General features: G+C 42.5%; 1 protein-coding gene across 1 annotated transcript in view; it reads left to right on the forward strand.

Annotated features, from left to right (window-relative positions):
- Positions 1–1,003: 1,003 nt before the first annotated feature.
- LOC106582188 (ephrin type-A receptor 6) overlaps positions 1,004–17,277 on the forward strand; it is a 227,633-nt gene continuing 211,359 nt past the window's right edge. Inside the window, exon 1 of the mRNA XM_014165015.2 lies at positions 1,004–1,734. Within this exon, the coding sequence (XP_014020490.1) occupies positions 1,656–1,734 (79 nt within the window). The 5' untranslated portion in view covers positions 1,004–1,655. The remainder of the gene's footprint in view (positions 1,735–17,277) is intronic.

A 17,277-nucleotide genomic window follows, 5' to 3' on the forward strand; every position in this document is an offset into this window, starting at 1 on the left:
AGTGGTTCTGACTGATGTCCCTTGGACTGATTGACTGGCCTCATGACAGGAGAGAGTGTTGCTTTGTTTAACCCCACGAAGCGAGGAGCAGTTTGCTAATTTACGCCATGAGGTGTCCATCGTGATGGGATGAAGACCTTCTGTAGACGTGGCTGACATTGTTGTTGGCCGGAATGGCACTATGTTTTTGAAGAGCCACTGGGTGGAAGTTGTCTGTAGGAACAGATTTGGGATGAGGGCTCCTGTGTGGCGCAGTCACTGCATCTCAGTGCTAGAGGCGTCACTACAGACCCTGGTTCGATTCCAGGCTGTATCACAACCAGCCGTGATTGGGAGTCCCATAGGGCAGCGCACAATTGGTCCAGCATTGTAATGGGTTTAGCCGGGGTAGGCCGTCATTGTAAATAAGAATGTGTTCTTAACTGACTTGCCTAGTTAAATAAAGGTTAAATAAAATAAATAAATAGGATCAGCTTAACATTAACCATTAGGGGGAAAACACTAAACTGAACCTAGGTCTAGGGGCAACATACATTCAATGTTTTCCAAATGAACAATTTAAATTATAAACTTGAAGCCACCTTGACAGTACATCTTGAAGTCACTTTTACAGTACATTTACTGTAAGCCTACATTAAAGTAACCTACTGTGAAAATTTGTGCCCTGACCTTCTAAATTGATTTTCCAAATGTAAAAATGTTGTAGGCCTAGGCATAGCTAATGTCGTTAAAAATGGGGGAATATATTGTAATGACCTGACTAGATCATAAAGGAACAACCAAGGGTTGTAACAATATATATATTAATTTGCCATTTAGGATAGGCCTACACTCCACATTATATTGCATATTAAAATTCCTTCCACAAAGATAATTTGCAATTCAAGTCTACCTGGAATAGCAGTAACAACACTGGCCATCGATAACCAGAAGAAATGCTGATGCACAGCTGGATAACACACACAAGTAGCTGGCTGCCATGCACACTGCCGTTGTGTTGTCAGCTAACACCCTCTAGCGCCGAGCACAGACGCTGTCTTTCTCTCCACTCTGTCGTTGACGGGAGTTTTACCGTTGTCTGCTGCAGCAGTCAGTACAGGCTGGCACGGAACGGGCTACAGAGGCACTACGCGTGCTCACACTGACCAACTGATACCGCGCCACTTGAAGTTCGGAACTTTCTGTCACGAACCACATCCTGGCGTCTTCCATTTCCCCCCATGAAAGAATCACGCATGCACTTGGATGAAACTAGGAAATAAGATAATGCAGCTGATGAGGAATGTTTGATTAGAGGTCTTGTCAAAACAGTGAAATAGAGTAGGTTCTGACACGGAACGCAAAGTTTTCATGATCTAGTATTTATTCGTTGAGCATTGCTCTAGGAATACTGTGAGCCTACATTTCGTCTTGATGTTAGTTTTTGCCGCGGTGTGAACTTCACCATCGTTCCTCAGCTCTCCACCGGGTCATGCGACGGATTTCTTCCAGTACAGCCGTCTGTCAGCGCTTTCCAGCGGGGACTGAATGTGAGGAGGGTCTGGGGAGAGGAAAGACGCTTCGCTTGGAATCTAAAGGCACTTTGTGACCAGGTTTCTTCTCGTGGATAGTCTCCTGCTCGGCGCGGTGCTGGGCAGCCTGTGGATGGTACAGAAATGACATTAGGAGAAAAACTCTGCCTCGTTTTCCTCTTTCTGCGGATTGTCTTCACTCCTTCCAGCCACGGCAATCAAGGTGAGAGATTTTATCTGCGCCTGACTTTGGAGAACACTTAAAAGTTTAATATTATCCTAAATTAGTTTACATGTTTATTTATTTATCGGCTAAAAGCTGTCACACTTGTGAAACGTGTGTCGCAGATGCTTTCCTCATTCCACCCGCGCCAAACTGTAGCCAGAACACAGTAGCCTAAATGAAAGATTACAGTTGATCAATAGCCTATAGATACTTAATGTCGGCCTACATTAGGCACGGTCAGTAGCCCCACATTCTTAATCGAGACCAGCACGCGTGTTTTTCCAAATGCGTGTCTGCGTTTATAATAGCTTGAAAATAGCACGCAGTTTGATTTTCAATCAACGTGAACTGACGGCTAATCAACCGTTAATCTTGTGTTGAAAAAAAGAGTGGGAGGACAACAACCTAACCGTAAATAACGCACGGAGTCCTTTTTCTGCGCAACGGACGCAGGCTGAACGGTGAGAAGTTGATTACCTGGGGTGGCAAATCAGTTAGGCTGCTTATCTACGTCCTTCAATTACAAGAACAATACGTGGTTTCACATGAGATTCACAAATTGACAATACTTATCCAGTCAAAATTAAGCCCAGTTATTTGTAAACGCAGTGGCTTGATTTCATTTTGTAGAGACTGAAGTTAAACATTTATTTGAGGGCATAGTATGCCTTAAAACTCTACAGATTCCTTGGTCCAGGCAGATTGATTGTCTCAGGTGAATTGAGCCCTCAGCAGGCTTTTGGATCCCATTACTGTTCCATTCTGCTACATTGACCTGCTGCATTACTGCAAACCCAATATGAATCACACCAGATAATGAAATCACCCTTTGGTTGCCTTTAGAGGTGAATCTATTTACTTTCTCTATTGATATGATGTTGTCTTTGTCTCTGCTCAGCTGCTGAATGTGGTTATAGAAGCTCAGATGTGTGTGTGTGTGTGTGTGTGTGTGCTATCCCTCAGGTTTAAAATAGTCCTATTGATTCTACAGGGACACAGGGATGTGGCCCCTAGGTTATATGTTATTGTTCTCCCAGTTCAATAAAAGGGAAACTACTCCCTCTTCACCCAGGCAGGTGCTACATAACAGCCCCAGTGTTTGTGCTGCTGTCACAGATTGAATGATGATTGAGTTGATGAGTGATGTGTCAGCTTTCCAGTCAGCCCTATGGTGTCTCTCACACTGACTTCTGGGGTGTTGTATTAGGATGCTTCCAGCCTCTGTCCGTGCTGCTGAAACCGTTTCTCTGCTCTGTGTGGGGGGGTGGGTGTGCCTGAGTGTGGGGGGGTGGGTGGGTGTGCCTGAGTGTGGGTGGGTGGGTGGGTGTGCCTGAGTGTGGGTGGGTGGGTGGGTGTGCCTGAGTGTGGGTGGGTGGGTGTGCCTGAGTGTGGGTGGGTGGGTGTGCCTGAGTGTATGTGTGGCATCCAGATGGATGTGTGTTTCTCACCTGTTGTAGTTGGATTAGAGGCCTTAAGACATGTCACACTTCATCAGAAAACAACTCTACAATGTTGTTTTTACTCTGCTAGACAAACAGCATTATGCTTTTAAAACCCATGTGTCAAATGTTGTATATTTCTTTGAACCAGGCGAAGCCGAGCGCTATAGATTGGGGATTTCACAGGCAGAATTGGGCTTGATGTTAGCTGAGAGGAGAACAATGAAAACCAATCAGTGTCCTCCTCCCTGGCTGGGAGAAGCTGAATGCAGCATGACAGACAATCCCCCACACCAACACTGGTGTTCTGCAGGGACGCAAAGAGTTATTTATCTTTGTTTTAACAGCTAGGCTGCCAGAAAAACAATGCAGCTCCAACAAAACTCCCACTGAAAGAACAATAACAGTGAGTACTGTAGAGAGAAATCTGAAACTTGGCAGTGTTTGTGTAGTAGGGCTTAGTTAATAAGGATTGGCTAAATTAAATAAATTGCAGAGATTCTGAGAATAATTTCAGTCCATTGTTGCTCTATTGTTGTACAATGTCCCCAAACTAAAGTGTTGATCCTTTTAAATGAGGCAGGAGATCCCATGGTTCACTGGCTCCTGCATTGCTGCTGGGCCCAGACACCCCTCCAATCTCTCATTAAAACAAGACAAATATCCCCACAAGGACATTTAATTCCCATTTTATCTGATCTTATTTTAGCAGTTTGGTGTCCATAAGGACAGGTCTCCATCCCAAACTACTAAACCCCATCCTTAATAAAGTTGTGTTGTCAGTGTGTTCATCAAAAGCCTGTCTCAGTGGCGCCACCTGCAGCTGGCTCTGCATGGAATCTAGGCAGGAGATGGTGTAACTAACTAAACAGGGTCAGAAATATTTACCTCAATGGTAATGTTTGGATAGGGTATACCATGAACTGGTCTTAGATCTGTGATTAGGGTCTAGGTGTGATATGTGGTCTGGTAGTGAATGGGTAGATGGTCTCTCAGGTCTGTTGAGATGGCTTCTCCTCTGTTTGACACACATACTGTACATTCCTCTTGTTGGGACGCTATGCCCATCCATCCCTGACAAGTCTCTTTGTCCTGCCTGTGTCAAGCCTGTCGTGTAACCGTCATTCAGGGTCAAGACCTTGTTATGAAGCCACTGCATTCTGCACACAGTCTTTCTATTCTGGACAAATCTGAACTGTAACCGTCCCTCACAGTAATGCTTCATCTGCTACTCTGGTAAATTCTCATTAAAAGACCTTAACGTATCTTATGGTGCTAATATCTGATCTAATTAACTTCTACTTCTGATTTGCTTGGCCACAGTTCTGACATTAACATGTTCAATAGTTCTCTGATTTATCTTGAAGGAGTAGGAGCAAAGCGTTTCCCGCCCGTCAGCGTGTCTGTGCTGTAGATACTCCCGTCAGCGTGTCTGTGCTGTAGATTCTCCCGTCAGCGTGTCTGTGCTGTAGATTCTCCCGTCAGCGTGTCTGTGCTGTAGATTCTCCCGTCAGCGTGTCTGTGCTGTAGATACTCCCGTCAGCGTGTCTGTGCTGTAGATTCTCCCGTCAGCGTGTCTGTGCTGTAGATACTCCCGTCAGCGTGTCTGTGCTGTAGATTCTCCCGTCAGCGTGTCTGTGCTGTAGATTCTCCCGTCAGCGTGTCTGTGCTGTAGATACTCCCGTCAGCGTGTCTGTGCTGTAGATTCTCCCGTCAGCGTGTCTGTGCTGTAGATACTCCCGTCAGCGTGTCTGTGCTGTAGATTCTCCCGTCAGCGTGTCTGTGCTGTAGATTCTCCCGTCAGCGTGTCTGTGCTGTAGATTCTCCCGTCAGCGTGTCTGTGCTGTAGATTCTCCCGTCAGCGTGTCTGTGCTGTAGATACTCCCGTCAGCGTGTCTGTGCTGTAGATTCTCCCGTCAGCGTGTCTGTGCTGTAGATTCTCCCGTCAGCGTGTCTGTGCTGTAGATTCTCCCGTCAGCGTGTCTGTGCTGTAGATTCTCCCGTCAGCGTGTCTGTGCTGTAGATTCTCCCGTCAGCGTGTCTGTGCTGTAGATTCTCCCGTCAGCGTGTCTGTGCTGTAGATACTCCCGTCAGCGTGTCTGTGCTGTAGATTCTCCCGTCAGCGTGTCTGTGCTGTAGATTCTCCCGTCAGCGTGTCTGTGCTGTAGATTCTCCCGTCAGCGTGTCTGTGCTGTAGATTCTCCCGTCAGCGTGTCTGTGCTGTAGATTCTCCCGTCAGCGTGTCTGTGCTGTAGATTCTCCCGTCAGCGTGTCTGTGCTGTAGATTCTCCCGTCAGCGTGTCTGTGCTGTAGATTCTCCCGTCAGCGTGTCTGTGCTGTAGATACTCCCGTCAGTGTGTCTGTGCTGTAGATTCTCCCGTCAGTGTGTCTGTGCTGTAGATACTCCCGTCAGCGTGTCTGTGCTGTAGATTCTCCCGTCAGCGTGTCTGTGCTGTAGATACTCCCGTCAGCGTGTCTGTGCTGTAGATACTCCCGTCAGCGTGTCTGTGCTGTAGATTCTCCCGTCAGCGTGTCTGTGCTGTAGATTCTCCCGTCAGCGTGTCTGTGCTGTAGATTCTCCCGTCAGCGTGTCTGGCTGTAGATACTCCCGTCAGCGTGTCTGTGCTGTAGATTCTCCCGTCAGCGTGTCTGTGCTGTAGATTCTCCCGTCAGCGTGTCTGTGCTGTAGATTCTCCCGTCAGCGTGTCTGTGCTGTAGATTCTCCCGTCAGCGTGTCTGTGCTGTAGATTCTCCCGTCAGCGTGTCTGTGCTGTAGATTCTCCCGTCAGCGTGTCTGTGCTGTAGATTCTCCCGTCAGCGTGTCTGTGCTGTAGATTCTCCCGTCAGCGTGTCTGGCTGTAGATGCTCCCGTCAGCGTGTCTGTGCTGTAGATTCTCCCGTCAGCGTGTCTGTGCTGTAGATACTCCCGTCAGCGTGTCTGTGCTGTAGATTCTCCCGTCAGCGTGTCTGTGCTGTAGATTCTCCCGTCAGCGTGTCTGTGCTGTAGATACTCCCGTCAGCGTGTCTGTGCTGTAGATACACCCGTCAGCGTGTCTGTGCTGTAGATACGCCCGTCAGCGTGTCTGTGCTGTAGATATGGTTTAATTTCACTTCCTATCATTTGATCACAGAGCTTTGTTTATACAACCAAATCAATTTCCCCACGTCTGTTTTCATCTCTCAAAATGTTCTACTACAGCTGCTATTTGCTGCCAAAGTGAATGGTTAAGGTGAGGGTTAACTGATTAATGGTTAGGGTTGGCAAATGGATCCTAGATTGATCCAGTAATGCCACTCCACACACCTGGTTTAGCTGACAGGCCCCAGGGACCAGCGTTTCCATGCTAGAAAACACATTCATAAGCAGGCCCTGTAATGTTCTATTAATACCCCACTAGTAGTCCTCTGGGACCACTGCTGCTCTAGGCAGGGTCCTACAGGTCCCACTGGCTACTGGGAATAAACTACACTACACTGAGAGAGAGGCTGTTATAGAACACACACACACACACACACACGACATGAACGCAGACACACAGGCACACATACACGCAGAAACACACATTAACATATTTTCATAATGCATAACTGTACAGAAGAGGGGACTAAAACATTCCAAACATTTATGAATAAAATCTTGAACTCCTATGCCATTATCCAGCTTAGCGCTACCATCTGCCCTGGTGTAGTACATGGCACAGGCTGGATAGGCCTCAGGGGAGAATCATAAAATTGAAGGCCTGGTTTTCAACAGCTACCAGTCGGACCAGGCTAAGCTAAGAGCAGGCAGTTTGTGGTTACACAGAGATGGGGTTGAGATCATTGTAGGGTTGAGTTGCAGAAAGTGTGATGAATATGGCCAGTGGTTAAGTTTAGATTTACACTGGACGAGAAATAGATATTCTACACACACACACAAACAGTGCCAGTGGTTAGGAAGGTATTGATTCCTAGTGTAATTAGTCCTGTCCCCAGTTGTTCTCCTGTTGACCAGCCTGTTATAATAGTGTCCATTAACATTACTGTTACACTGTTAATTAATGGCACTACACACGCTATACAAACAGCAATGGAGCGTCATACAAGGGAGCGTCATACAAGGGAGCGCCATACAAGGGAGCGCCATACAAGGGAGCGCCATACAAGGGAGCGCCATACAAGGGAGCGCCATACAAGGGAGCGCCATACAAGGGAGCGCCATACAACGGAGCGTCATACAAGGTTCGTTCCAAACATTCAGCCACACAAATGTATGTAGAACTAAGCAGAGTGTGACGCAAACAGAGCTCCGTTGCTCCGTTTGCGTAGTGTGTAGAGTCCTTTAGATAAGCCTTCTCCTGGTCTAAAAAGCAAGGGCAAGCAGCAAGGAAAAGTGCTTTTTAGTCCACTATTGATGGATTAGCTGCCAGACTACAGTGTTTTCACTGTGAACTAACAAACAACTTCCTGCTATAAAGTTAGAAAAAATTATGAGATTTGCATTATTTAGTGTTTTTATTTGCATTTATATAGAGTTTTCCTTAAGGCTCATTGCTTTGCGGTGTATTGAGGTATCACCCTATCCCTGAACAATAAAGAAATTAAGAAAAGGATTTCACCTAGGAAGTTGTGCTCATAAGACATAGCATTTCTCTCTTTCTCTCACACACTTTCTCTCCCTCTCCCCTCTTCTCTCCTCTCTTTTCTCTCTTTTCTCTCTCTCCTCTCTCTCTGTGCGCTCCGGTAACATTGTAGTCCTGTGTTTTTCTCTGTGATATCAGTCATGTATACAGTATGTATTTATAGTATGACATTTCTATATTGGTAGTATAAAGGTTAGGAATAAACGGTTTATTTTTTGTTATTTCTTTACTTGAAACACTGACATTTCACTAGCAGCAGTATGGTTTGTTTTGACCATTCTTTCACTTATACATGCTGTTCATATGAAGTGGCCAGCCCTCCTCCTGGAGAGCTACTGAACTGGATGTGCAGGCTTTTGCTCCTACCCTACTCTGCTGCATACAGTATAGTGCTGCATTTCATATAGTATAGCTTTCATTTAGTACAGCTTATCAAGCTGTGTACATAGCAGCTTGATTATCATGCTGTACATACAGTACCTATTCATGTTACCATTTATATGCAGTAGCCCAGCTGTACTTCCTATGTCATCAATATGTTCCCAACAGGTTCTGATATACCCTGCTCCTCCTCCTCCACTTCCATCTCTTTATTTCATATATGTGCATGAGCGCTCAGGGGAGGCTTATGAGACCAGCATTTCATTTGTTTAACCTTTACACTCGTGGGGAATTGGCCTATATGGATAGGGAAAAGTTGAAATGTTTCTTCCAGAAGAAATATGAACATCATACACATAATCATGGTAGCAGTTGAAAGGGAACAGTTTGGAGATGATGGGGAAATTATCAGACCAAAGGTGAGGACAACAGGTCACCTGACACAAGACTGAATCCAAACATTTCACTTGATTTTATGTGCGTTTTACATTTACTGTACTTTTCACCGCATTCACCACAGAAGACTGGATACATTCACTAACATGATAAGAATATTCCTGGAAAATGTGGGTTAGGTGCAACATAAGACAAGAAAATGACAAGGGTTTGAGTGAGAGGACTCACTGGTGTCTTCAAGTCGCCACACACCTCTCCAAAGTGTGCACAGTTCCTACAGTAAGTCATTTCAATGCGGATTTATGACTCAAAGAAGAGTCTTCATCTATAAGGTGCTTTTATGAGCTGTCCTAACTGGTCCGTTGAGGACCTAGAACAGGCACACTTGTAATTGTTTTGTTTGGAACACAACCCTGCATCCCCGCCATCACAAAATTATTGTTGTTGTTTACGCAATCCAAAAACGGCCCATGATAAATCCCAATCTGTGTCAGGTGGGCATGATTTGAAAGCTTGTTCTATTGCCAACATGACTAGCTAAGTTCTAAAATAGGATCTTAGAGTTAGGCTTTCACGAGGCAATTCAGAGAAACAGTCATTTTATTTTGGTAAGCATAGAAAGGAATCATGTGCATACAGGTGCATGTTCTGTGGAAAATGTTCACAATAACACAAACAGGCTCATACCATTCAGAACAATCCAGGGTATGACACAGTGGCGGCCGATGCTGTTTAAGATGAGGGAGGATTATCTTTTTTTTATGAGCATGGCCTTACTTCTATTACAGCATATTGCATGACTGTCATTCATATTCCATTCACCCAGCTCAATGTAACATCAATACGCTTAGGCAAATACATGATACTCACATTTTCCCTATACCCATCATGAGGTTGCTACAACCTAGCCTATGAATGAGTTGTCATGACTGTCCTGTGAGGATCCGAATGGGTCAGATCAGCTTGGCAACGGATGAAAGTAACCAGACTTTCTCTCACCCACAGAAGAGGCGAGGAGGGAACTGGGCCGGTTTGACAGCTCACACCCTGTTGTAAATTAAAGGAGAGGAGATCTAGGGTCCCCCTCTTCAAAAACTCAGAGGAATGTGCTTCGTCTACATAGAGGCTCCCTGCCAAAACTGTAACATGTTCTAAAGCAAATACTGGAAAAAGGTTTTACGGCGAAAGCATAAATTTAGAGTATGTTAGGACAGTACATTTACAAGAGTTGTGTGTAATGTTTTGTCAATTCAAAGACTGGGTCACCAAAACCATAAAACCAGCTAAAATGATGCACTAACCTTTTACAATCTCCATCAGATGACACTCCTAGGACATTAATGTTAGACAATGCATGCATTTTTAGTTCTATCAAGTTCATATTTATATCCAAAAACAGCGTTTTACTATGGCATTGATGTTGAGGAAATCGTTTCCCTCCAATAACCGGCAGTCAAGTCAGCGTCACAAATTAAATAATTAAAATTAGAAAACATTGGTAAAATATTATATTGTCATTTAAAGAATTATAGATTTACATCTCTTGAACGCAATCAACTTGCCAGATTTAAAAATAACCTTACTGGGAAATCACACTTTGCAATAATCTGAGCACTGCGCCCAGAAAAATACGTGTTGCGATACAGACTAGACGTCATGTTGGGGAGATCTAAAATCGAAAATACTATGTAAATAATCCATTACCTTTGATTCTCTTCATAAGATGTCACTTCCAGGTATCACAGGTCCATAACGAATGTAGTTTTGTTCAAAAAAGCTCATCATTTATGTCCAAAAATCTCCGTCTTGTTAGCACATGATCTAAGCCAGCCGGACTTCTCGTCATGAACGAGGGGAAAAAATATATTTACGTTCGTTCAAACATGTCAAACGTTGTATAGCATAAATCATTAGGGCCTTTTTTAACCAGAACATGAATAATATTCAAGGTGGACGAATGCATACTCTTTTATAACGTATTGGAACGAGGGTACCCAACATGAACTCGCGCGCCAGGTGTCTAATGGGACATCATCGTTCCAGAAGACTCAAAACACTTTGTAAAGGCTGGTGACATCTAGTGGAAGCAATAGGAAGTGCCAAAATATTCCTCAGCCCCTGTGTTTTTCAATGGGATAGGTTTAAAGTCAATACAACACATCAGGTATCCACTTCCTGTCAGAAAATGTCTCAGGGTTTTGCCTGCCAAATGAGTTCTGTTATACTCACAGACACCATTCAAACAGTTTTAGAAACTTTAGAGTGTTTTCTATCCATATATAATAAGTATATGCATATTCTAGTTACTGGGTAGGATTAGTAACCAGATTAAATCGGGTACATTTTTTTTATCCAGACGTGCAAATGCTGCCCCCTAGCCCTAACAGGTTAAATTATATACACTACATGTATGAAGTCTCCATCCTTAACGTTGTATATAAAATATAAAAATCATGAAACTATGTTTGTTAAGATAAGAATGTGATTTTAGGAGCCATAAGAGAAATTGTCTCCTATAAACTGTGCACAGTAAGTAGCCACGCCCTGAGAGAGGTCAGAGAGCGTCTCAGCCTGACGGAACTGTCCTTGTCTCTCAGAGTGCATAAAAGGATTGGTAAAGAAATTAACATTAGACCTGAAAAGCGTGAAGTGGTACCTACACGTTTGAAATGGTTTGAACTTTGAACCTCAACATGAGGTGAAGAAAATAAACTCACCTCCCAGACCAGAGAGGTGAGTAGAGCTGAAGCTCACGCCCAGAGTGGTTTGAAACCTGAATACCAACACGATTTGGCAAAAACTCCCCTCTCAGACAATCACTGGTACAGCTGATTTAGCTGTTCTAAATAAAATATCTACAAAAGCGAATTTAAGTGGGACCATCCTACTACTCTTATCAAATCACCGTATTTTACTACTCTCGTCACCAATGGGAACCGTCGACACGGCTGGCTAGCCTATCTTCCAAGGAGCATCTTCCAGAGCGAACAACGAAAGAGGTGGGAGGGGTGAACGACCCCTTTTGGACAATCAGAGCCTTACAAGCATGCCGTGGAAAGGACAACAACCTTCCTAAGAAGGACTGGTTCCGACAGAGATAAACGGTGAACTAAGGCATTCACACGTAAATACATTCATGAGTTCTTACTCCAAATGGGCGGCGGTTCGTGTGCAAACTATATGATTACTGTGAGAATAGTTTCTAAAATGTATCAACGATAAGTGTCTCTCTTTCTCTCCCTCTCCATGTCATTGTGTAAAAATCCACCATATTGTGTCAGTCCACTAGGGATCGTTTCCTATTGTATTAAGTGTGTATGTTTGTTCTGTGTTACCATTTAGTTAGCTAGTAAATAAATCATTCAACCAATGTGTGTAGTACTGAATCATAAGTAAGACTGGGGTTTTTGCAGATCCAAGGAGGTTACGACTGTTTAGAATTATGATATGATACGAGGTTATGATTAATAAGTTGACTGTTTATAGATGTGATAGGTAAAGACCTTTTAGAGTTTAACTTGGGAGATGGTAACTCTTTAACCTCTTACATCTAGACGTTCCGCTAGCGGAACACCTGCTCCAATATCCAATGATGGGCGTGGCGCGAAATACAAAGTCCTCGAAAATCCGAAAACGTCCATTTTTCAAACATATGACTATTTTACACCATTTTAAAGACAAGACTCTCCTTTATCTAACCACACTGTCCGATTTCAAAAAGGCTTTACAGCGAAAGCAAAACATTAGATTATGTCAGCAGAGTACCCAGCCAGAAATAATCAGACACCCATTTTTCAAGCTAGCATATAATGTCACAAAAAACAAAACCACAGCTAAATGCAGCACTAACCTTTGATGATCTTCATCAGATGACACTCCTAGGACATGATGTTATACAATACATGCATGTTTTGTTCAATCAATTTCATATTTATATCAAAAACCAGCTTTTACATTAGCATGTGACGTTCAGAACTAGCATTCCCACCGAACACTTCCGGTGAATTTACTAAATTACTCACGATAAACGTTCACAAAAAACATAATTATTTTAAGAATTATAGATACAGAACTCCTTTATGCAACCGCGGTGTCCGATTTTACAATAGCTTTTCGGTGAAAGCACATTTTGCAATATTCTGAGTAGATAGCCCGGCATCACGGGCTAGCTATTTTGACACCCACCAAGTTTGGTACTCACCAAACTCAGATTTACTATAACAAAAATTGGATTACCTTTGCTGTTCTTCATCAGAATGCACTCCCAGGACTTCTACTTCAATAACAAATGTTGGTTTGGTTCCAAATAATCCATAGTTATATCCAAATAGCGGCGTTTTGTTGTGCGTTCAAGACACTATCCGAAGGGCAAAGAAGGGTGACGCGCCCGGCGCGTTTCGTGACAAAAAAATTCAAAATATTCCATTACCGTACTTCGAAGCATGTCAAACGCTGTTTAAAATCAATTTTTATGCGATTTTTCTCGTAAAAAAGCGATAATATTACGACCGGGAAACCCTGTTTTCGTTCAAAGACGAAAAAATTAAAACATGGAGTCTTCTCGTGCACGCGCCCCCAGTCTCATTGTTCTCAGATCGACCACTATCCAAATGCGCTACTGTTTTTCAGCCATGGCCTGCAAAGTCATCATTCAATGTTCTGGCACCTTCTGAGAGCCTATGGGAGTGTTAGAAAATGTCACGTTACAGCAGAGATCCCCTGTTTTGGATAGAAATGATCAAGAAGGCCAAGAAATAGTCAGAGAGGGCGCTTCCTGTTTGGAATCTTCTCAGGTTTTGGCCTGCCAAATGAGTTCTGTTATACTCACAGACACCATTCAAACAGTTTTAGAAACTTTGGAGTGTTTTCTATCCAAAGCTAATAATTCTATGCATATTCTAGTTTCTGGGCAGGAGTAATAATCAGATTAAATCGGGTACGTTTTTTATCCGGCCGTGAAAATACTGCCCCCTATCCATAACAAGTTAAAGAACCGCTCTCGTGGTGCCCCAAATTCCTAATGAGTTAATTGTTACATGATTAATTTAACTGGGTAACAATTAAACATAGTTGATTAGATAAGTAACCGTCATCAGATTAATGAACGTAAAGTCACGACAAAGTTTACAACGTAGGTGCACAGGCAGAGAGATAAATTTGAATAATCACGGTAGACAGTGACACATTCAATACCACCTGCGCACTCTTGCCTGCATCTAGCTGATCTAGGGTGTAATCATTAATCCAACAGTTCCAAACGAGAGTTTCTATTGGATAAATTCAGGTATGTTTATCCCCATTCCGTAGACCTTCGTTGTAAAACAGTGTGTTTTAATCAATTATTTGGTGACAGGAATATATTTAGTATCGTTTTATCTAAAATGGTTAACTTTCTTAAAGTTGTATTATTTTTATGAAATTCACTGAGGAGGATGGTCCTCCCCTTCCTCCTCTGAGGAGTCTCCACTGGTATGACGCCATGTCATCTTGTACATCAAACATTGTGATCATAAACATTGGGACTGTATATGACATGAGTTTTAGGATATGGAAATGTGAAGTGCAGATATGGACTCAAGGTTGTTTGGCTTGCTTGTATGACATCAAACAATTATTTATTATAATCCTCAACATCCTCAACATCTTTCAAATACATTGAGTCCTTTTAATTTACAGCATTTCTCTCACTCGGACAACAAAGAATGTGCAAAAGTTGACCAATTAGCGGAAGGGATGTTGGCAACTTCTTGTTGCGTGCAATGTGCAAGTTCAAAACGTCTGTCAATCAAAACCCATACAGCGCTGTGAAGTGCAGAGCCTGAGCTCTGGTGTCATTTTATAGCATATTACTGTACATCCACTGATTTCCAATTTAGGTGCTTATCAGTGCCCAAATCTGTCATTTTCAAACCGTATATAGGTACGAGTGTACAGGGCTACACAAATATACCAACGTTTAACATTTTAGCACTCCAGTGTTATCGATGTGTGAGAGAGGTCAGCCATCTTACCGCGGCGCTGCCAAAGAAACAATTATGTATGGCTGGCGGAGAGAAGCATAGATTAACCTGCTGCAACTGTCTCTGTCTCTCTCTGTCTCTCTCTGTGTCTGTGACAGTATTGTACCATGCAGACACAACACCCCAATTATGGTTTTCTATAAATTATTCTATTATATACGTTGGGTTATAGAATTATTGGATCCATTGAAAAAACATGTGGTTTGAATTAGAGGTCGACCGATTATGATTTTTCAACGCCGATACCGATTATTGGAGGACAAAAAAAAGCCGCTACCGATTAATTGGCCATTTTCTTTTATTTTTATTTATTTGTAATAATGACAATTACAACAATACTGAATTAACACTTATTTTAACTTAATATAATACATCAATAAAATCAATTTAGCCTCAAATAAATAATGAAACATGTTCAATTTGGTTTAAATAATGCAAAAACAAAGTGTTGGAGAAGAAAGTAAAAGTGCAATATGTGCCATGTAAGAAAGATAACGTTTAAGTTCCTTGCTCAGAACATGAGAACATATGAAAGCTGGTGGTTCCTTTTAACCTGAGTCTTCAATATTCCCAGATAAGTTTTAGGTTGTAATTATTATAGGAATTATAGGACTATTTCTCTCTATACGATTTGTATTTCATATACCTTTGACTATTGGATGTTCTTATAGGCACTTTAGTATTGCCAGTGTAACAGTATAGCTTCCGTCCCTCTCCTCGCTCCTACCTGGGCTCGAACCAGGAACATATCGACAACAGCCACCCTCGAAGCAGTGTTACCCATGCAGAGCAAGGGGAACAACTACTCCAAGTCTCAGAGCGAGTGACGTTTGAAACGCTATTAGCGTGCACCCCGCTAACTAGCTAGCCATTGCACATCGGTTACACCAGCCTAATCTTGGGAGTTGATAGGCTTGAAGTCATAAACAGCGCAATGCTTGAAGCACAGCGAAGAGCTGCTGGCAATATGCACGAAAGTGCTATTTGAATGAATGCTTACGAGCCTGCTGGTGCCTACCACCGCTCAGTCAGACTGCTCTATCAAATCATAGACTTAATTATAATATAATAAACACACAGAAATACGAGCCTTAGGTCATTAATATGGTCGAATCTGTAAACTATCATCTCGAAAACAAAATGTTTTTCCTTTCAGTGAAATACGGAACCGTTCCGTATTTTATCTAACGGGTGGCATCCCTAAGTCTAAATATTCCTGTTACATTGCACAACCCTCAATGTTATGTCCTAATTACATAAAATTCTGGCAAATTAGTTCGCAACGAGCCAGGCGACCCAAACTGTTGCATATACCCTGACTCTGCATGCAATAAACGCAAGAGAAGTGACACAATTTCACCTGGTTAATATTGCCTGCTAACCTGGATTTCTTTGAACTAAATATGCAGGTTTAAAAATATATACTTCTGAGTATTGATTTTAAGAAATGCATGGATGTTTATGGTTAGTTACAGTTGTGCAACAATTGTGCTTTTTTCGCAAATGCGCTTTTGTTAAATCATCCCCCGTTTGGCGAAGTCGGCTGTCTTTGTTAGGAAGAAATAGTATTCACAGTTCGCAACGAGCCAGGCGGCCCAAACTGCTGCATATACCCTGACTCTGTTGCAAGTGAAGTGACACATTTTCCCTAGTTAAAAGAAATTCATGTTAGCAGGCAATTTTAACTAAATATGCAGGTTTAAAAATATATACTTGTGTATTGATTTTAAGAAAGGCATTGATGTTTATGGTTAGGTAAACGTTGGAGTAACGTGTACCTAAGCGATTATATGCAACGCAGGACAGGCTAGATAAACTCGTAATATCATCAACCATGTGTAGTTAATTAGTGATTATGATTGATTGATTGCTTTTTATAAGATAAGTTTAATGCTAGCTAGAAACTTACCTTGGCTTCTTACTGCATTCGCGTAACAGGCAGGCTCCTCGTGAAGTGCAATGTAAAGCAGGTGGTTAGAGCGTTGGACTAGTTAACCGTAAGGTTGCAAGATTGAATCCCCGAGCTGACAAGGTAAAAATCAGTCGTTCTGCCCCTGAACAAGGCAGTTAACCCACCGTTCCTAGGCCGTCATTGAAAATAACTGACTTAACTGACTTGACTAGTTAAATAAAGGTGTAAAAAAATATATAAAAAAATCGGCGTCCAAAAATACCGATTTCCGATTGTTATAAAAACTTGAAATTGGCCCTAATTAATCGGTCGACCTCTATTTTGAATTGAAGAGGGCAATCCATAAGCACAGACAAAGGACATCAAGGATCTGGAAAGATTCTATATGGAGGAATGGTCTATGATCCCTCCCAAATAAACTCAGCAAAAAAAGAGACAGGACCCCGTCTGTCAAAGATAATTTGTAAAAATCCAAATAACTTCACAGATCTTCATTGTAAAGGGTTTAAACACTGTTTCCCATTCAATGAACCATAAACAATTAATGAACATGCACCTGTGGAATGGTCATTAAGACACTAACAGCTTACAGACGGTAGGCAATTAAGGTCACAGTTATGAAAACTTAGGACACTAAAGAGGCCTTTCTACTGACTCTGAGAAAGACCAAAAGAAAGATGCCCAGGGTCCCTGCTCATCTGCGTGAATGTGCCTTAGGGCAATACATTGCAATGTCCCTACTATGAGACGCCTAAGACAACGCTACAGGG

Source organism: Salmo salar, chromosome 21 (genome assembly GCF_965601325.2).
Source record: "Salmo salar chromosome 21, fSalSal1, whole genome shotgun sequence".
Taxonomy (NCBI): Eukaryota; Metazoa; Chordata; class Actinopteri; order Salmoniformes; family Salmonidae; genus Salmo; species Salmo salar.